Source organism: Xiphophorus maculatus, chromosome 18 (genome assembly GCF_002775205.1).
Source record: "Xiphophorus maculatus strain JP 163 A chromosome 18, X_maculatus-5.0-male, whole genome shotgun sequence".
Taxonomy (NCBI): Eukaryota; Metazoa; Chordata; class Actinopteri; order Cyprinodontiformes; family Poeciliidae; genus Xiphophorus; species Xiphophorus maculatus.
The window spans coordinates 13,117,232-13,138,143 of record NC_036460.1 but is presented as its reverse complement, the minus strand read 5'-3'; the positions used below and the strand labels follow the sequence as shown (position 1 = coordinate 13,138,143).

At 42.4% G+C, this 20,912-nt stretch overlaps 2 protein-coding genes across 4 annotated transcripts in view; one reads left to right on the top strand and one right to left on the bottom strand.

Annotated features, from left to right (window-relative positions):
• ssh2 (slingshot protein phosphatase 2) overlaps positions 1–7,578 on the top strand; it is a 30,189-nt gene extending 22,611 nt beyond the window's left edge. For both annotated transcript variants that reach the window (XM_005807955.2, XM_023351749.1), the window contains 7 exons: positions 2,170–2,263; positions 2,542–2,670; positions 2,925–2,971; positions 3,280–3,426; positions 3,497–3,697; positions 4,116–4,983; positions 5,783–7,578. In XM_005807955.2, the coding sequence (XP_005808012.1) occupies positions 2,170–2,263; positions 2,542–2,670; positions 2,925–2,971; positions 3,280–3,426; positions 3,497–3,697; positions 4,116–4,983; positions 5,783–7,153 (2,857 nt within the window). In that variant the 3' untranslated portion in view covers positions 7,154–7,578. The remainder of the gene's footprint in view (positions 1–2,169; positions 2,264–2,541; positions 2,671–2,924; positions 2,972–3,279; positions 3,427–3,496; positions 3,698–4,115; positions 4,984–5,782) is intronic.
• A 2,401-nt stretch (positions 7,579–9,979) lies between these two features.
• ankrd13b (ankyrin repeat domain 13B) overlaps positions 9,980–20,912 on the bottom strand; it is a 46,232-nt gene continuing 35,299 nt past the window's right edge. Inside the window, exons 10-17 of one of the 2 annotated variants that reach the window (XM_023352067.1) lie at positions 20,376–20,408; positions 20,136–20,275; positions 19,198–19,355; positions 18,825–19,013; positions 17,061–17,224; positions 14,533–14,609; positions 13,014–13,137; positions 11,331–11,505 (exon numbers count right to left, since the gene is read on the bottom strand). In XM_023352067.1, coding sequence (XP_023207835.1) covers positions 11,425–11,505; positions 13,014–13,137; positions 14,533–14,609; positions 17,061–17,224; positions 18,825–19,013; positions 19,198–19,355; positions 20,136–20,275; positions 20,376–20,408 — 966 coding nt within the window. In that variant the 3' untranslated portion in view covers positions 11,331–11,424. Of the gene's footprint in view, positions 11,506–13,013; positions 13,138–14,532; positions 14,610–17,060; positions 17,225–18,824; positions 19,014–19,197; positions 19,356–20,135; positions 20,276–20,375; positions 20,409–20,912 lie in introns of both variants that reach the window. The other variant, XM_005807947.3, reaches the window with a different exon arrangement.

Genomic DNA, 20,912 nt, shown 5'->3' with positions numbered 1-20,912 from the left:
TGACAGTTAATTGCATAAAAAATGTGCAGATTTTCCATTTAACCACGTAGGGATCAGAATGCCTTATTGTTATTGTACCGAAGCACAACAAAATTCACTTACTTTATTAGCCATTATTTTTAACATTAACATGTGAGAAACTCATTTCTTTCCGTTTGACTTAAAATCAATACTATGTAGGGCTGATCTGCTGATTATCTTTTGGATTAAGTGATTAATAAATGGATAGCAAAAGTTATTTAATAAGAGATTGTCTGAACCAGGTGATGCTAAAACTGTCACTTAATGAGTTCTGTGTTGAACATATTTACATCTTGAATGTAAAATGTAAATATTGTTTGTACTATTTTTTTTTGTTCTTTCAGCAATTGACCTTTTTTGAGTCTGTAAGCTCCAGTTAATGATTAATTGATTTAATTAGTTGACCATTGTTTCAACAATCCTTTCATCACAATTAATCATTTCAGCACTAATTGGGTGAGCTTTTAATTTTAAATGCACACCACACTTTTCAGAAAGAAAGGATTCATGTTTTTTTAGCACATAAATCCTATTACACTAAGTTCTGGTCGTAATACAATAAAACGTAGAAAGATCCGTGGACGTTCTGTAATGTAGGAGTTTCCTCTGTGAACTTATGAAATATGCTGCTTTGACAACAGAAAATGTGGGAGCTATCATTAGAGTGGCGGTGTGAACTCTGACCCCGACACGTGTAAATGCATTGCAGAGGCACTTTTTAGGAGAACATGATTAGGCTTCAAGGAAAGATGGGGGAGTTTCTCTGTAGCTGGATGATGCTTTCCTGACAGGTAGAAAGTTCAGATCTTTATTATGCATGACACTGGCCATAAAACAGTTTTCTAAAGAAAGAAACCTTAGAAAGTAAAGGGCACTAAAGAAATGATGCCCCATGTCTTTGCTAACAGCAGGGAATTTCCCGTCCGAGCTGCTGGAGTCACACGCCCTGCCACCGAGTCGCAGCGTCTCTCTCAACTCACAGACCCTCAAGTGTTGAAAATAGCTGAGCCATTCGCTGGCTCGATTTACTTTTGGAAAAAATGAAATCCAGACGGACCCTCTGGAAGGTAGACAGGGAACGGACAGAGGCAGGTGACAGGCAGAGCTTAATTAGTTTGGCTGGTTACTTTCAAACCTGACAATAAAAAAAGTGTGTGTTTACCACCTACCTGACCAGAAACACTCGACGCCCTTCGCCTTTGGCAAAGGCGTGCTTGCCCTTGAATGATCGTGTCGTAAATGTCACACGTGCACTTTATGAGTCTCCGTCTGATTTTTTTTTTTTTTTTTCTGTGGAGGCGGCTGCCAATGCTCCACGGGCTGCCAGTGTTTGTTGACACATCAGCTGGTTTCCCGGTAAAATCTGGGGAGGTTTGTTTTTGTCTTCGACACACACGTTTTACTGTTATTACCTGGAGGCCTCTTATCTAGCTTCAGTTCAAGGAAGCAGTATAAAATTTCCACACTTCAATAGAACCACTCCTTGTATCGTCACTTACCGGACACACTCTCTAACTGGGTTTGTTTTTGTTCCTCACACTGTTTCCATGCTCAGCTAATAGCCAGACACTGTTAGAACCTTTGCAGTCTTGTCAGGGCTTGTTCAGAGGTTAAAGATTCACTGGACGTTAGTCGCTTTAGCTTTATTTATTAATAAGCTATTTATATATTTGTGATTCTTGCAAACACACAAGCTGTCCTATGGGATGTTAAATGAGGAATTCATACTTAAAAAGTTAAAACAAAGTAAAAAGGAAAACATAAGAGGAAGCACACATAGATGAGCTGAGCCGTTTCTATCTCCAGAGACGTAATTAGGCTACTTGTTGGTATCATCAGCGCGGCGTCCAGAGGCTAAACGTGTCTCCTGGCAGAGCGGACAGAAACAGACGTTCTCAACAAGACGGCTTTGTTTTGGATCTGCCGGCGGGTCGCACTTTCCTGATTCTGTTCCTTCTGCGTTTCTGAGAACCGGACAAAGTGGCGATTCTCTTTTGGGACAACGGCCCTCATTATGGCCGTGAAAATAAATGAATGAACAAGCAGAAGGCAATGGGTCACTGTTGTGACCCAGAAGGTGGATCTCTTTCTGTGTTTTTTTTTTTTTTCTTTGGTGGTTTAACATAAGGATTTGCATGATGTGTGCAGGCCTACAGAGAGGGAACGCACAGAGAGGCTGATCAAGATGCGCCTGAGAGAAATCATGATGCAGAAAGACCTGGAGAACGTCACCAGCAAGGAGGTAGGAAAGCTTTAGGTTTTAGCTGCAGAATTTATTTATTAAAGTACCTGACTAGTAATGACACCTTGTGTTAATAATCTCATCTGATGTTTGCACTAGATTTTATTTGTAGGAATCAAAGAATTTGGGGCTAAAAAAATAAAAACGATGGGTCATTTTTCCTCCACATCTCCTTTATGCATTACTTTGTCTTTAAATAAAAATGACATGCATTATAGACCAAGTTTATCTTGAATATCATTTCCTAACTTTATTGTTTTTATTTTTGCTTTTCCCAGATCCGAACAGAGCTGGAGATGCAGATGGCGTGCAACCTGAGGGAGTTTAAGGAGTTCATAGACAACGAGATGATTGTCATCCTGGGACAGATGGACAGTCCTACGGAAATCTTTGATCACGTCTTCCTGGTGAGATTCCAGAAGCCTTGATGAATATTGGACTTTATTCCAGGTTATAAGACTGACACTCTGTCCTGGAATGTGTTATTCAAGGTCCTTACTGTCTGAAAAATGTCAATTTTATCAAGTTTTATATGAATCCCTGATATTAGGTAAAAAAATAACTACTATCTACTGAAACTTGACCTGAGGAACATGTGGGAACCTGATTATTTTGTACAGTTTTGCTGGGAACTGACTGATGCCGTTCCATGTCTCTGCAGGGTTCTGAGTGGAACGCCTCCAACCTGGAGGAGCTGCAGAACAGCGGGTAAGAGACCGGTCTCTTCTAACCTAATTAAGGCATTTTACAACTGTAATTAGTTGAGAAAAAACACACACTGTCACTCAATTTTAATAACTGAAGAGAGAACATTTTCTAGAGCAAATGAGCAAATTCACGGCAGTAATTAAATCTTATGAGAGCACCAAACTCTAAGTGCTTCTCTTTGGAGAGCTTTGCTTCAAATGTTTTGTTCCCGTATTAAACAGATCGGTTCCTTCCTCTTGGTGTTTTTATTTATTTTTTGTATTTTTTGGGTTTAAATTGATCGTCCTCTCCGTCTCTCTCTAATGCAGCGTGCGCTACATCCTGAATGTGACCAGGGAAATCGACAACTTTTTCCCTGGAATGTTTGAATACCACAACATCAGAGTTTATGACGAGGAGGCCACCAATCTGCTGGAATACTGGAACGAAACGTACAAGTTCATCACCAAAGCCAAGTAGGGGTCCGAACAAGATGACTCGTAAACGTGTGGTAGAGTGGGTCTCTAAAGCTGCTTCTGACCACAGGAAAGCTGGAGCCAAGTGTCTGGTCCACTGTAAGATGGGTGTGAGCCGCTCTGCCTCCACGGTCATCGCCTACGCCATGAAGGAGTACAGCTGGGATCTGGACACGGCCTTCGACTACGTGAAGGAGAGACGCACCGTCACCAAGCCCAACCCGTCCTTCATGAAGCAGCTGGAGGAGTATCAGGGAATCCTGCTGGCCAGGTAGTCATTACAGCGTCCAAACCTTCACTCTGCTGTTTATTCATCCATCGAGACATTTTTCCCACAAGTGAAATAATCTACCAATAGAAAAAGAACTTTTTCATCAATATTATGGAATTATTGACTCAAAACCAGCTCATATATCTTGCTGAAAAGTTACTTGTGAGTTAGTTTTATATCATTTCAAGTGTACTAGAAGCAGACCAAAATTACTTCATATGATTTGGGGGTTTTGCAGTTGGGATACGTGTCTTAAATTTCATTCATAATTGTTTTAAAAAGTCTTAAATGTGAGTTGGTGAAGCCTCCAGAAACCCTTTCATCATGTTTATCTTTCTTTCCTGCATCCGTCCATCCTCTTGCTTCTATATTTCTACTTTAAACACTGATCAACTCTTGTTTGTGTTTTCCTCCAAAGCAAACAGAGGCACAACAAGCTGTGGCGTTCCCACTCTGACAGCGACCTATCAGATCGCCCCGACTCCATGTGCAAGCCTTCATCTCCGATGCTGCTCCGCGCCGACTCTCACAACAACAACACCACCTCCTCCCCCTCCTTGCATCACTTCCTGGGCGTGGCTGTCCTGCAGGCCCTCGGCGCTGAACCCAACGCCAAATCCCGCAGCGCCGATCTGCACGCGCTCTCCAACGGCGTCGGGGACTCGCCGCTCCAGGAGGGACCCCGGCTTCCTCTCCCCAGACCCCGAGCAGCCACTGTCATTCCGGAGGAGAAGCTGGACAGCTGGGCGAGCGTTGCCGTTACCGTGCCAGTGCCTCTGCCGCATCCGCCGCCTTCACTCCACATCTTGCCTCCGACCCCTGAGCTCCACCGCCGAGCTCCGCCCACCCTCCTGTCTGATTCAGAAAAAGGCAAACCTGTTGAGCCGTCCCTCAGCTTCCCGGAGACCCGCAGCTCAGAGGAAATCTCTGCTCTCATTCGGGGTTCCGGCGACTCTGACGCACTCCATGAATCTCCGTCAGACTCCAGCGGCGAACAGACCCTGCTCTGCCCCGCCACTGCCCACCCTCTACCTCTCGCTCTGAACGACGACAACAACAACCCCAGCGAACCGCAAACAAGAAGCACCTCGGACAGTTCGCCCAATCACAGCCCTTCTGACGACTCGTCCAATCACAGCTCTGAAAGCATCGACTTCTTCAGCGCCAGGGAGAAGTTTGTGGGTTTGGCTCAGGAACCGGAGCAGCCACAGCAGAGGTCGGCACCGGTGCAGGAGGGGGATGCAGAGGTCAAAGGTGAAGAGGAGCTGGAGGATGGGAGCAGTCAGGTGGGAAGCGTTCTGTCTTTAAACAAAATGGTCCTATTTATAAAAAGTGTGTTGATGAGAATCAACCACTTTATTAAGAGGTGTGTGTGTGTGACTGTAAATATTTCATGCAAATCATACATTAGTGTGTGTGAGATATTTCTACATTTGGATTTCATGCTGACTCAGCAGCAGAGAAAAGTCTGTTCCTGTTCCCTCTGCTTCCCAGCAGCCTCGGCTCAGCTGGTTGTTCCAGTTGACTTTTTACTGCTCTGTTTTTCATAAACAGAGCAGTCAAGAGGCAGCATTTAGCACAGCGACACCTGCTGGAAAGCAGAGGAACAGTCAGCACTAACCTGTCAGTAAATTACAGTCATAATCGTGTTGTTGGTTGTAAATCTGCTTTATTTTTAGCTGGACCACATCAGAGGTGTTTATTACCATATCTTTCAAAAGTATTCATAGGAGTTTTACTTTATCACGTTTTGTCATGAAACTTTGGCACTTTTTTTATTTGTTACCCGTTCCACTGGTGCTGGACTCCGGTTTTGCTCTATACTTCACTTCCTGCTTTCTGAGCGGCCTGCGGGTTCACGTCATCCAAAACGAGACCGAGGTTTTTAGACAAACCAAATGGGACTTCTAAGTCACACACAGTTTACTGAGCTGACTTCAGTTTTGTCATTGGATTTTATTTGGGAGTATCAGAGAAAAGAGGAACTGAATAGAAATTTAATTGGGAGAAATGTGTGAAGTGTAACATTTTGCTTGCAGTGGAACTGAAGCGTTTTTTTCTCTTCGTCTCTTTATGTCTCTGCAGTCCGAGGACGGCTTTGACCAAACCCATCTCTATCACCATGACAACGGGATATCAGTCCGCCACATTGTCATTGAGATTGAAGCCATATCACACTCCGCCTTTTCTCCTTCATCCTCAACATCATCATCATCATCACTCCCTTCGTCCGCTCTTAGCTCCCAGCCCATCCAGCAGGACCACCAGGCGGTACCTGAACCCCCACTGCTCCCGCTCAGCTCCTCGCCTCCGTCCTCTCCATCCTGGTTGCCGAGCGACCGGCAAGCGGGGTCGGTTCGCCGTGCCACCAAGCAGCTGGAGCAGAAGCTGAGGCTGGAGCTGGAGCAGGCGGTGGCCCAGCGCTCGCCACTGCAATCACCCGGCGCTGAAACGCCTCCAGTCCGGTCGGCGCCGAGCTCCCTGACCTCAGAGCTTCCTCCTCTGCTGGACCCCCGGGACCTAGCGGAGCAGACACTCACTCAGGAAGAGAACATGGCCAAAGAAACAGAGGAGCCCAACAACTGTCCTGATGCGCACATCAGCCGAGTTCCTGCTGACATCATGCTGACATCATCACTGACCTCCACTGCTGAGTTACAATCATCTTTACATACCTCAGCCCGGTCCAGCAGGCTGGACCAGCCGCACGGCCAAAGCACACAACGTCCAGCTGCTTTGAACCTGGACGGAGTGACGGTGGAGGAGACTGAGACGGATGGCTGTCCTCAGGACGGCTGTGGACGGCGGTGTGGACCGGGCTGCGACGCCCAGAGCAGACTGACCAGGAGCAGCCGGGAGTTGGAGCGCATCCAGCGGACACTGCGAGAGCTGCAGGCGTTCCTGCAGGATGGAGTGGGACGGGATGGACTAACGGACACGATGGACACCAAATCAGGACGTCCCAAAGGTTCTGAGGCAGCGAGACAGCGGCGGAAAGAGAAAGCAGAGAGCAGGGGTCTCAGCGCGCCGCCCAGCTGGCAGAGAACCCTGGAGCTGGAGGCCCGCATGCGGCAGGCAGGCCTCACGCCGCCGTCCCTCATGAAGAGATCGGCATCTCTGGCCAAGCTGGACTGCCTGGAGCTGTCCGCTAACGACCTTTGCGACCTGGACCTGACACCACCCTCCTCCTCATTGTCGTCGTCCTGCCAGGACTCGTCCCACCCAGACGACAGCTGGAAGAAGCAGAAAGTTCTCTCTCTCAATCCGTTCCCCGTTGACTCGCCTTTGCCCCCGTCCCACTCGTCCTCCTCTAGAGACAGCGAGGGGGCGGAGACAGACGGACTCAGCAGCAGCACGTCTCCGTCCTCTCAGCAGGGGAAGGGACACTCGTCGAGACGCCGCAAAGCGTCCGCAGAGCGAAGACGAGCCGTCGCTCTGCTCTACAACACCATGTGACCTCCTGGAGCATGTGTGTGTGTGAATGAAGATTGTGTGTGGGGTGTATGAGGTAGAAATGATGCATGTAAACCACTGGATGATTTAACTGGAGCACAGTAATATTATATGAATGTGCAAACTATAAAACTGAAGTAGTGCAAACTTTGCACTCCGTCATGTTTGTTTATGTTTGTTTTGTTTTTTTAAGGAGAGTCTGTTTTCATTGTGAGACCCTTGCTGCCGGGTCAAAGTTTATAAAACTGCAACCGGAGTTGCTTTTTTTCACAACATGCACTTTACCACATTGGTGAGTTTTGTGTCTTTTATTTGAAATCCGTTTCTTACGCTGGGAAAGCTTGTTTTGCACTGTTCTCAGTAGACTTGTCTCTGTGGTTTTGGACTTGTCTTTACTCAGATTTTTAATTAAACCAGGACAAAGCTGACATGTTTGTTTTCTCTTTTTTTTAATTCTTTGCCTTTTTTAAAGAAAAAAATGAAAACATTTATTTTTTATGTAAAAAGAAATAAATGATTTTGTATATTTTTCATCTCCTGTCCAAATACAGAATCTCCAATAACTTCTAAAGAAAGAGAAATTATATGAATGCAGTGCATCAGCACCCCCTGCTGGTCAAGGTGATAATATACAGCATTAGAAAAATATAAAACTGCTGATAATACAGGTTAAAATGTTAGATTCTTGACATTTAACACAGACTTGGGCGGTTCAGCCTTTTATCCTAGCTGATTTTCTCTGCTTGTTATTTTTACCCACATATAACTATGTCTTTGAACACACCACCAGGGTCTCTTCTGGGAATTGTTGAGCACAGCTTATTTCAGGCTGACATTTCCCCCACTGCTTCATGTGGGTAATTAAACACTCAGAAGTAGGCCACTGGGGGCACTGCTGAGATACGCGCTGGCAAAAGAAACCTCACATTAAAAGACTTAAAAAGTCATTAAAATCAGATAACTGTGGCAAGGAGTCTGACATTTTCTACAAAGGTTTGATTGTTGAAAGTACTGTGTGAAAAAAGTTGGATTAAATGAATGATGACGAGGATTAGGATTTATGCTTGTATAATTAACCACCTCAGCTGGAAGAGTGTTGTCCTCCTTTTTTGAAAGATTTATATCTTTCGTCACAATTTTTGTTACTTGTGAAATAATCTGAACTCTGCTTTTCATTTGTCCAATGCTTCCTTAAACTTTATCAATGAAGAATTCCCAAGTCTTCAAGAGGAAGTCACTCCAACCCGTTTCTCTATTCCGAAACATTTGGCGTTTATGTTAGCCCTCTGAAAACCAAGATATGCCAGTTTTCATTTAGGACTACTCTAGTTTTCAAGTTTAGAAAATAGTGTCATTATGTTTACGTTCATTAATATCTCCCTATAATCTTCATAATAGACACGTGCCGCGTTAGTGGCCTGATTAAGGCGCCTTTATGCACAATAACCCAATATGATGGAGCAGCCACAAAAAGGCCTAGTAAAAGTATTTTAACCACTGAAATATGTTATTGTGAAGTTAGAGTATAAAACTTCTGTTTTTTTCCCTCTCTGATTATATGTGACCAATCCAAAGTAGAACAGAATTGTGAGGTGGAAAGAAAATTACATGACTTTTTGTTTTAAATATAGCAAAAAATCTGAGTGGTCTTTATGTGTATTCAGCCTTCTCTGCTATGGGAACAATAAAATAAAGCAAAAATACCCAGCCCAGCTGTTCATAACAAAAACTTGGCTAAGCTGAACACATACTCATGTTAGGATGGAAGTTCAGATTTAAATTGCATTGAGAATGTGTGGTAAGAGTTGGAAATCGATGCTCACAGAAGCTCTTTTTTTCAGTCTGTGCTGTTGGCTCATTACAGAAAACACATGGAAGGCTTTGTGACTAAATGCAAGACAATATTTCTACAAGCTATAGATGAGAAGCCTTAGAGTTTAAGACTCAGTTTCAGAGGAGATGCTTTGTGATTACTCCAGTTATACAACATTCACATTATATCCTTTCCCAGGATATTGTCCTGCTGTCTACTTTTTAAATAATACATAATAAAATGAAACATACGCAAAAGACCTGAGAGCTTTTAGCTTTCTCTGGATGTCGGAATTCTTAGGCTCTGGCAAAATTGCCTGACCTAATCTGTATCTAACATTACAAACACACAGGGAAACATGGCTTCCTTGACATGGCAAATTACTGAAAACGTTCAGGGATGTGGAAAATGTCAGTAAAACGTCGAGGATTGAGGTCATTGGAGGAGGCGGTGCATGAGACTTATCGTTTCTCTGCGTACTGATGCTTTCAGCTTTTCTACTTAACAGGCAGGCATCTTGTTTTATTCTGGTGGCTTTTTACAAATTCAATTCACACCCCAGCGTGTGCACGACGCTGAGGTTATCCACAAAGTGGGGCGAGGGGAGAAATGACTGCTGATTCACTCCATGTTGCCTTTTTCCTGCGCTGAGTGGTGCTTCTTGGAGGGTTTTACAGTCTCTAAGCTCTCCTCGTTTTTTCTTCTTCTTCTTCTTGCCGAGCCTAAAATAACTACAGTCAAAGCCCCCCTCGGATCCGGCTGAGGCGCCGGGAATCCGTGTCACAGGGAAGATGATGGAGGTGGCAGCTGCTAAAAACAGATCAGCTCCGTCTTTTGCTGACTGACTGCTGCTTTGCCTATCTCGTGAGAAATGAAGTGCTTTTATCGCCGTCATTTTGACTGAGAGAAACCTGGAAAACTTGGGGAAAGGTGGAGGGATTTGGAGCATTTCAAAGCTTGCCTAGAAGTCAGAGAGATTTGTTGTTTTTTTTTAAACAGTCACTCACAGACTCCAGTTCCAAAAGGTGTTTCTTTATTTGAATCATCAGAATCCACTTTGCAGGTTACATCTTGAAAACATTTCGATGCATTGGTGTTCAGCAACGACTGTTTTTACAAAGTAAAAAAAAAAATTAAATCCTTTTAACACAAAGAAGATCTACTGTAATTAGAGACAGGAGGAAATCTCAGTTTGTGCTGATATTGTAGTGGTAAACAGTTTCAGAGAAATGATCTTAAAAGAATCCTCCGCATTGCATTTTGATTGGCTAGTTCCTCACAACATTTGGATTGGCCTGAGCCTTGCAACATCAAGTTACTTACAATTATTTGCAAACATTCATTTATTTTTGGAGCCTTTTTAAAAAATTTTATTTTTTTTAACGTCAGCTCACTCGTACCGCATGTCCAGAGCTCCGACTCAGGCTCAGGTCACAAAGCAAGGAACCCCTCTCATGGATGCACATCATGCTGAAGTATTGTTTAATCAGTTTATACGAGTGAGCGAAGAGAAATACAGAAAAAAATAATAATCTGTTCTTGTGAGTATAAATTTCTTCCAATAACATATCTAGTCCACAGACAGCTTACAGAACAATAACATTGGTCCTTTATTAGTTTCAGTACACTTATTCTCATACAGTGGAGCTGCTGCGCCTCCTGCAGCCGCGTCCTACATCTAAAACCTAAAGTGGCCCGACTTTGCTTTGTGCTCAAACTCATCAAAAAACCACCATTAACAGTCTTATATGTGATCCGCCAGCAAAGCTAAGTACAGTACGTGTTGACTTTATGGAAATTAAAAGCAAGTAAATAAGCGTACCTGCATGTTATTTTTGAATATTTGGAAACTTGAGAACTTTCTCATGGTTTGTTGACATTCATCTCACTTCTAACAACACAAGCCTTACTTGTCAATTTTTTTTTCCATTTTTAAGTCTGAAAATTAAATGGTTCAGTGGCAGCAAGGCTCAAGGTGTGTGTACGTGTGTGTGTGTGTTGGTAATGCTGGAGCAGAAACACTACAGAGGGAGCACAGATGACCCTGCTGCAAAGAAAACTGGTATTATTGGTTGTAAACTGGCACTGCTCAACAAGGTACCATGTGGTGCCGCTGAGAGGAAAAAAAGTGTCCCAGCTGCCATCTTCATCACTGAGCGGCTTCAGGGGAAAGGTCTGACGAAGGCGAAGGGAGAAAAGAGAAGGATTTGATTGTTTCACTAAGATGATTCAGGCAGTTAGAGTGTGCTTAAAGTTTCCCAGGTGGCCATTTGTTCCCTCTTATCCCAACGTGTCCTCAGTTCAGACCCTTCCCCACCATCGCCGCCGGCAACGAGGCTCTCACTTCTCCATCAGGGACAGCTGGATGATTCGCTGAAGCTCCTCTTCCTCCTGCCGCCGCCGGAGGTCCACCTCCTCCTGCTCCCGGGCCGAGATCTCCATGGCGATGCGCAGCTGCTCGTCATAGGTGCAGCTGGGCGGCTGCTTTTTCGAGGGGGTGGAGCAGAGGCTGGAAGCGGGGCGGGGCTTGTGCTGAGGCGTCCTGGGCAACATGGAGGGAACAGCGGATCAACATATGGGGACATATTTTGATCAAAGCGCAATAGACTAACTACTATCTTAGAGCAAACTGGCAGCAAACAACAATAACTGCAATCCAAAAACAAAAATGTAACTACAATTTTGGCAAGATTAAGTTTAAACATTGTGATATCAGATGAGAAGTCCTGAAGCAAAGAGAAAATTCATAATTAATAAGTTTCAGATATTTAAAATGACCATTTAGAAAATATTAATCTAACTATTTTAAAGTATTTTTCTCTTTTGATGCGACAACTCAACACGAGGCAACAAGCACCAGGAAGTCAGGAGGACTTTTAAAAACCAGACCCCTCAACAACTCATCAGAAGAAACCCAAGAAGAAGACAGATGTGTAAGCATCACAACCTTTGATTGGCTGTCTTACGTTTTAGTCTGGAAATTGGAGGAAATGTGAAAATTCTGTTATTCTGTTGGTCTGAAACTGGATAAAAGAAATAAAAATCAGGATTTTTCTATATGTGGTTTCACAAAAATCTGACAGAATCTCAAATGCCACCAAACCAATAATATCATTCACATTGCTGAACCTTCCTTCAGGCTATGCTTTTATTATTATCAATAAAAATATAATTGTTTTTAATAGTATGCCTGGTTTGTTTAGTTCATGACTAATATTTCAATTCAGTAGATACATGTAAATGATTTGATTTGTCACAATTTTACATTTTGATTTATAGATTTTTTCCATTAACCTTTAATGAAATGTTGAGGAAAACTACAAAACTGACATCTGATCATTATTTGGAAAGTAAAATAATTTCAATAATCTTAAATAGATTATTGAAATGTTTGCATAGACTATGTGATTGGTTCACTTAATCACTATGCGATATTATAATTCAATATAGCTCTGGTAGTCATAATAATGATGATGTAATAGTGGATCAAATGTACAGTGCCAAACTTTGATATATCCTCAAGTGGGCGGAATATGAAGAGATTTTCTGAAGCCCTATGTTTACATTCTGTTCAAAATTGTGTTTCTTCAAAGAACAGGTGATGACGCCAATTTCAGTATCATCAGAATCTAAAATCTGATTCATTTTAAAAGCTAGACTATTAAACAGAAGCCAGTGAAAGGGTTGAGTGAAAGCACAGGAGCCTGAGCATTCAGCTCCACACAGGAACGACTGATAAGGACAACAGACTAAAGTCAACTGCAGGAAACTCTCATCCCTCTCTCCCAAACACACTCTCCCAGCAGCGCTGTGCAGATAGGAGATGAGAGAAGAATAGCAGGATGGATAAGATAATAGAAAAGGGGAGGAGAGCAGCAGAATAGAGGATGTGAGTCAAAGATGGAAGGAAGGAGCTGCAGTAGGGAGGAAAACACACAATGGTGCCTCGGAAGATAGTGAGGAAAAACAAAACGCGACAGAGGAGAGGATGTGAGATGCGGGGGTACAGCAGGATATTTCGCCTGCATGCTGACAGACGTGGAGATTTACATTGTTTTTGTTGAAGGATTTCAGCTGTTTTGAAGATGAAAGCTTCTGTCCTGTTCTGTCCCATTTTCTATTATTCACCCAGGCTTTGATTTGACTTCTGCCACTCCTATTATGAGAGGGTTTGCTGAAAGACATAGATGTTGATGGTGTTGAATTTTATCATATTTGAGAATCACAAAACCGAAACATATTGAAAATATTAGATCGAAGTAAATAACAATAGCCTGAATGTTGTTTTTACAAATGTCTACTTGTATCACAAAGAGAGTCTGTGATGCCACGTCTCTCTAAAACACACAGAGCAGCCCATATACAGGTGAAGCGCTGTGAAATAATATGTAGAGCATTTAAACAACAAACAATGATGATGATGTCAAAATGATATGAAGAAAGATGTGCATTTAAAAAAAAAAAATCCTCTAAGGTTACAGTTTAACATCCCAGTCATGCCTTGTTCTTAAAAAAAGACTACGTCTCTTGTTTCCTCTCAGCTACTCATCCCTTTTGGATTTTGTTTTTCTTCAACTACCAAATGCAGTATTAAGTTTTCAACAACCCAACCTTGCTCTCACTGTTTCAGAAAGTTAAAGGTTGCTCTCTGTTCAGCTCCATGTCTTCCATCTTCACTGTAATTTTGGTCATGGGCTCAGGTCTGCCTCTCTCCCCTCTTTCAATCCTTATATTAACCATCATTTCTGGTCCCAGCAGAACTACTTCCCATTTTTGCAAATTTTAGCTCTTTGAGTCTCTGCTTTTTAAAAGTGGTCATTTGGTGGACAGGTAGGCAGGACTTGCCAAAGATCGCTTTTAAATATTGCCGGTGCCGGTTTTTTATGTCTCCAAACTAATGAATATTTCTCCTAATTTCATCCTGTTTTCTTGATAAATCTGTCAGTAAATGTTTGATTTCTGAGCTCAAGTTGGAGCTGAACACTAAACTCTTAATACTAAATACAGACACCTAGTGGGAGCCACAAGTTTAAACACTATTAATAAAATTAAAGGTTTTGCAAATTTATGAATTCCTCTTCCTCCATGTGGTCCTACTGCCATCTGTAGAAATATACAGATTCTCTGTCAGAAACAACCAATCAGAGCCAGGAAAAAGGTCTTGGTGTTGTCAGTCATACTCTTGTACGCGCTGCTCAACATACTAATGAAAAAGAAACAACTTACCATTACAGGAAAACTGTTTATTGGTGGCCATTGAAACTAAGCTGAGGATTCATGGAAATCTTTGGTGTGAGGAGCTAGCTGTAGCATAGCAGAGAGCAAGCAGGAGGGTGTGTCCGACATGTACACAAGCATGATTGACAGCACTAAGACCCTGCTCCTGGCTCTTAATGGTTGTTTTTGACTGGGACTGATGGCAGTAGGACCACAGGGAAGAAGCTGAGGAGCTTGATTTGTCTCATGTTATACTGTCAGGACATAGTGACAGTTTCAACAAATACATAAAATAAATATTGCCTGTAAAGGTTATACTGCAGTGAAATAAAAGCAAATCTTTTTTTCTTACCTCTCTACACGACTTGGGTCACAGGATAGGGGGTGTGCTCCTGGCTTGCTATTGGTCAGCGCTTCCCAGATAGTCACCTAGAAACAAAGAGGAGGCAGAACAGAAAGTCAGATTGCGGATGCTGTGAACAAAGAGATGGAGGGATTTTTGGAAAGGGTTAATTCTTTCCTGTGGGCATTTTCCCAATCAATCCCCACTAAAGCACCATGCACACACAACATATGTACACACACACCCAAAGCATAAAGGCAGCCAGCTGGCTTGATTTTGACTCATAAACTGAGAGTAAACTAGATCAATCCTGCCTCTAGTTCTTTGGTACACACACTATTAATGAACCACAGGATGTGGCAAATTTAACCCTTAGTTCTAAACAAACTTTGCTGCTGCAAATCAAAATAACTCTTCATCAGCTCATCTTAACGTAAGCACTGCGGTTTAAAACTCAGTTTCCTAGTGTAGAAAAATGTACACAAATTCTACATAAAAGATGTAAGTATCATCCCGTTTTAATATTCCAGCTGTTATTAAAGGACTGATCATATTATTGAACAGGAACTGAGAAGTCTCTGAAAGCACGGCGCCAAACCTCCGCTGTTCAAACGTTCTCTCATCCTCTCAGCTTTGTTTCTCACCTACAGAAACACATCAGAGGATGTTCTCTGACCTGCCTCCCTGAGACTATTTATATCCCTGCACCCCAGAAGAAAACCGGCGACTATCAGGAGCAGGATCTTCAGGATTTAAGCACAGGCCTCTCCTTAGGCAGCTGGAAATGTAAAGCCTCTTGGTTCCATACCGCAAAGGCAATTTATGTTGCTTATTGATTTCACTTCGCTGTGATTGTTTGTATTTTGAAACCGAGTGCTATTTGTGTACTCAAGCACACACAAATATTAGAGTCTTCATTGACTTATTGCTGAATTTATTCCTGTAATTTTAAGATGGGGAAACAATCTCCGTCATGACTGATTATGTGCTATCAGTCTGCAGATACATACAATACTTCAACCGTGTTATTTTTTTCCAAACATACAGCAGGGATTATATTTTTAAATGAGAAAAAGAGAAAAAAAACACCTAGTTAAACATTACAGCGGTCCTATTTATTTCACAGGAAATAGTAGTCCAAGATGATGAGCAAAAGCTTATAAAAGATCAAATCATAACTAACATAACACAGCCTCTCCAATATGTTGCCACCATGAGTTGCACAATTTTAAAAATTCCAATTGCTCTAAAATTTCAGTTTCTGTGAAAAAGTAGAGAATCTCCCATCCCTCTTTCTGCCAAACAGTTTTAGTGGAAAGTCGGTTTTGCTTATCTAAAATTCAGCTTGTTATGTGGATGAATGAATCTCACAAATATGAGTGTGCCATATTTTACATTTCAAATAACTTTGTACCCCTACTGATTATTTATCGGTTATAAATTACATATAAACATTGTTTCAATGGCTCAAATACATTAGGTTGATCTATGTTTGCATATATGTCGACACATATGTAGAAGTACATCTCAAAAAATTAGAATATAGTGAAAAGTTCATTATTTTCTGTCACTCATATTAAACTCATATTATATAGATTTATTACACAAAAAGTAAAATTCACACATACCGTGTATATGGCTGCAGAAGTTAGTTTTCTAACATCAGTGCAACAAAACAGACAGTGTTCTAAAAACATGGCCATCAGGGTGCGCTATTTTGCTTGCTACTTCAGGAAAATCATTGTAATACTGTTCAGGAGAATTGACTTCCACCTTTAAACATCAAACATGTAATTTATGACACTGCTTAGTTTTTGAATCTAATGTTGACTATGTTTTTTGACGGGGATAATTTGCTCATGCAAAGAAAAATATTTCTTTGGTCTGACACTTTAATTCTATGGTATACTTTCTTACTGTTGCTGCTGCCTTCTTTGAACACTGCAATAATAGTATTCATTTGATTGCTATGCCCTCCCTTAGCTTTGAACAACAAAAGTATGTCAAGTTGTGCCACTTATACATTTTATAAGCCTGTGATAGAGACAAAGTGGAAAGATATGTAGTTCTTAAAGGGATGGTGAGTAAGGGGTCAGAGTTGGAGATAAGCAAACATTAAAAAAAGAATCAAGGATATAATTGTTTAAAGTTCGGATTTTTATGGACTGGATCTGAAGTGGCTCCACTGCCACAGTGTTGTCTGCAAAGCTCCATTAGTTTTTTGTTTTTTTTTTCTACAGGAGGATAAATGAACTGCAGTCACAGCAGTATATAGCTCATACTTTTAGCAGTAAATGGCAGGACAGGTGAAACATCATATCATGTAGTTAAAACACGTAAACCCCACAACATCAGTGAAACTGCTAAATTTACAGAAGAAGCAATGAATCAGCATATTTCCATTTGGCAAAAAAAACAAACAAAAAAAACTGTACAAGGACTAAATTTGATATAGAGGAATGTAATATGGGATAGCTAAAGACGTATTCCTTCCAGCGTTACCGCCAGAAACCTCAAGGAATTCGCAGCGGGATCACCTGATCATATTCGGATCCGGCCTCCAGCAGACTCTGCTGTATAGCAAACTGCAGTAAGTCTTCTTCCTCCTCCCTCATGCTATCTCTCTGTTTGCCTCCTAGCATGGTGTATCCAGGCGGAGGCTCAAACACACACGGGGGAATCTCTCCTGCTCGGCACGACACTGTTCCACAAGAGGAGAGTGGGGGGAAGGGGGCAGAGGTCAAGAGATGAGAAATGTTATCAGACTTTAAAGGACACTGAAGGAGAAGAACAGGAAAAGGAAAAACAGATGAATATATTCCTAAGCCAAACATGGAGAGCTCAAAAGTTAATAAAGGTTGGAGTATTTGTTTTCTCTTTCATGTACCGCACTTCCGGCACATCACAGGACAACTGCTAACTCAGAGTGCTTTCATATGAGGAGCCGTATGAGACGATAACATCGGGGATCCTCAAAGAGCCGTCGTCAAATTAATTATTCCGCTGCCCGGCACAGATGCAGATTTACACAGTGCTGATGAGGTTCTGATTGAATAAAAGCAGGACATGATCCAGCAACACAAAGCACAAATCTGTCCAGTAAAATCTAGTGGTAAAAAGAGCTCCCATCTTCCTCATCAGTTACACTTCGTCCTGCAAATAGCTCCGGTCTAGGAGGCTCCAGAGGAGGATGCAAGAGAGATGAAAGACTTGATTGTTAATTTTTGCAAGAGTATTCATAGCCTTACATTTTTTCACAGTTTATTACTCAGAGATCTTACTGTATTTTACTGGGATTTTATATGATTAAGAAACACAAAGTAGGGCATAATTGGGCTAATTTCACCAATTCTTCTCAGCTTCAGTTCAACTCCCCACAATCCTGCACTGCATCACTACAATTGTCATATGACCAAACAAAATAGCACATGATGAACCTCTTCCCATAGCCCCCCAGAAACAAACAGCAACAAGACGGAAATAAATAGCGGTTGTTAAAATCGGCCCAGTTTTATTTAGATATAAATGTTATCTAAATAAACTCCCTATTATTATTTAAAAAAACCAGCTGTCCTGTCAAACACAAAACACGGGTCAGAGATTAACTTTTGATCAAATTTATGGCAGGGTTAGGTTATAAAACAACATTGCAAGCTTTGAATATCACATAGAGAACTGTTGGATCTATCATCTGAAAACAGACATGGACAAAACTGCAAACCTGTTTAGAAAGCCTCTGCTGCTACCAGCTAAGCTGACAGGCAAGGAGAATATTAACTGAAGGAATCAACCGTAGTTACTCTGGAGGAGCAGCAGAGATGACAACTCACTGATGGTGCACTCCACAAAATCTGACAAAGAAAGCCATCTAACCGTTTACCACAAGCCATGTTGCGAATGAGGCAAATATGAAAGAAAAGGAGTTGTTTAGGCCTAACTGCAAAACAGTATTTGTGTTGTTTAAACTAACACTCCACATCACCCTGAACACACCATTTTTAGGGGTGAAACATGGCTTAAGCAGAATCCTACTGTGGGAAGTGGGAAGCTGATAAGAAAGCTAGTTGGAGCTAAAACAAGCAAACCCTGGAGGAAAATCTCAGAGGCTGCAGAAGGCTAAATCCAACTGAGCTTGAGCTATTTTGCAAAAATGTGTTGCAATTCAGCATGCCACACTTTTCAGATTTTTATTCATAAAAATACTGTTAGTCTAGGATAAATAAAAATCCCTTGCTGTTTTTTTACCAAATGTGAATATTTTGAGTAGTGACAATATCAGTGGTTGACACTTTGATATTTACTTGTGGAGCTAGAGCTGGAGACGCTGGAGGAGTCGCTGCCTGGAGACGGAGTGTCTGTCCTCGGGGCGTCCCTCTGGCCATCCCCTTCCACTCCGATTTCGTTGTCTGGACGGAGGCCGGCCCCCTCCTCGCAGCCGTTCAGGTTGCTGAAGGTGATCCTGGCGTTTAGTATGTGGTACAGGGGGATTTCTGCAGGGGGGAGAACATTTTATCCATCAGCTTCCCCTCTCAGATCATTTTGTCCATTCCATCTCATCTGTTCATTAAATATTCATCACCCTCTCTCCCCCGCTCAGTTTAAGCAACCAACATTTTAACCCCCCCTCCCTCCTCCTGTTCCTTCATTCAGACGTCTAACTCATTCTGCGCTCACCGATCTTGACCGGGAAACCAGGCGGCAGCCGCAGAGTGATGAAGTCACGCAGCTTGGCGAACAGAGCGTTGGAGATGGCCATGAGATCGATGATGGGCACCACTTGTTCCGCCAGGGACAGAGGATGGGTCTCGCACAGCCACAACTTGGCTTTAAACCTAAAACACAACAACACACACCTGTTTACACTGACACTCCTGGCAAACAGAAACAGAGGAAACCATCCGAATCTGACTTGTGCATAATTAAAGCAATTTAGATGTTGGGATCAGCCCATTGTTTGGGCAGAGATACAAAAAGACATTGATCACATCCACTAATAGGAGCTGTCCACGAGCTGCTGAGTCATGTTCAAAGCCAGGCCAATCAATTGTTAGACTCTAATTTGTGCGATAATGAACACAGAACTGAGAGGCAGCTCTGCCTCCTCCAAGAATTAATCTCATCATGTCCTGTCACTTTTTATTTAGCAGCGATGAGGAATGTAAACGACATCGGAAGAGGACCAACAGCCCAGCAGACGCAGGAGGACTGTTCACAAAGCTGCTTCTATTTTCCTCTTTTCTTGTTCCTGATTGCACATTTTTCTTAAGATTCCCCTCCAACCCCCGGAGATACTGCAATATTCTTCCACTTCATGTTTTATTTTGTGTTTTTAATATAGTGGAGTGACAACAAGGTCCTTTGAGTCATCCATCTCAACCTGCTGGAGACGGAGCGCCTAAATGCCTGACTGCACCAGCTCCGCAAAGCGCCAACACTGTGGTATCTATAAATATGCGTCTTTGGTTCTCTCTGTTATCTGTCATCCACCTCAGGATTGTTGTGGTCAGCTGCTACGAGCGACTCGTTTTATACCGGCCATCATACTGTCAGCTCTGGCACTTTGCAGAGAGCGGCTTGGCCCGCCTGTTTGTGTTCCTGTCAGTCTGGCTCACCTCTGGGTCTTGGTGGTGAGCTGGCACGGGCGGCCGATGTCCCTCAGCATCTGCTGCGTCGAGCTGGGGTTGAAGTACTCCTCGGCCGTCAGGGCGGCGGGGTTTGTCACCACCGGGGATGACATCTGTGTCACCAGAGCCTGGAGAAAGTACAGAAGAAATACACAGTGAAGCCAAGTCCTCACGAATCGAAAGAAATTGCTCAAAGTTCACAAAATTATTTGGCTTTTCTAAACTTACTTCATGTGCTTTTTGTTCCTGATGTTTGTTTCCCTGCAGTGACACACACACACACACACAAAAAGAGTTTGGACACTACTCAGAATGTGGCAGAGCAAAAGGTGAAGTTTACATTCAGATTATTATTTGTGTAGAACTTGATCAGTGATAGACTCACAGCCAAAAAGACAACATTTATCTTTAGTATTTTTAAGCATCTTTACCAAGGTTGTCAATTTGTGTGGAGAATGAGGTATATTGTTTTAGAGAAAAAATATATTTTATAATGTAAAAGTTCATAGTGCTGACCCTTAATCGGTGGGTAGCATAAGACAGCATAAAACAAAATAGATTTGACTGGCTGATAATTGTTATTCCACATCTATGCCATATTCCAATATTTTCATCCCCGAGTCTCTTTGTTCAGCTCAGCGGATCATGGAGATCCTAGAAAACATCTCCTGATGTCAGATGAGCGTCTCTCTGGTCATTGCTGTAAAAGACTTTTGTATTTGGTTCATTTCCTAGAAGATGGTTTGACTAAATCATATAAGTACA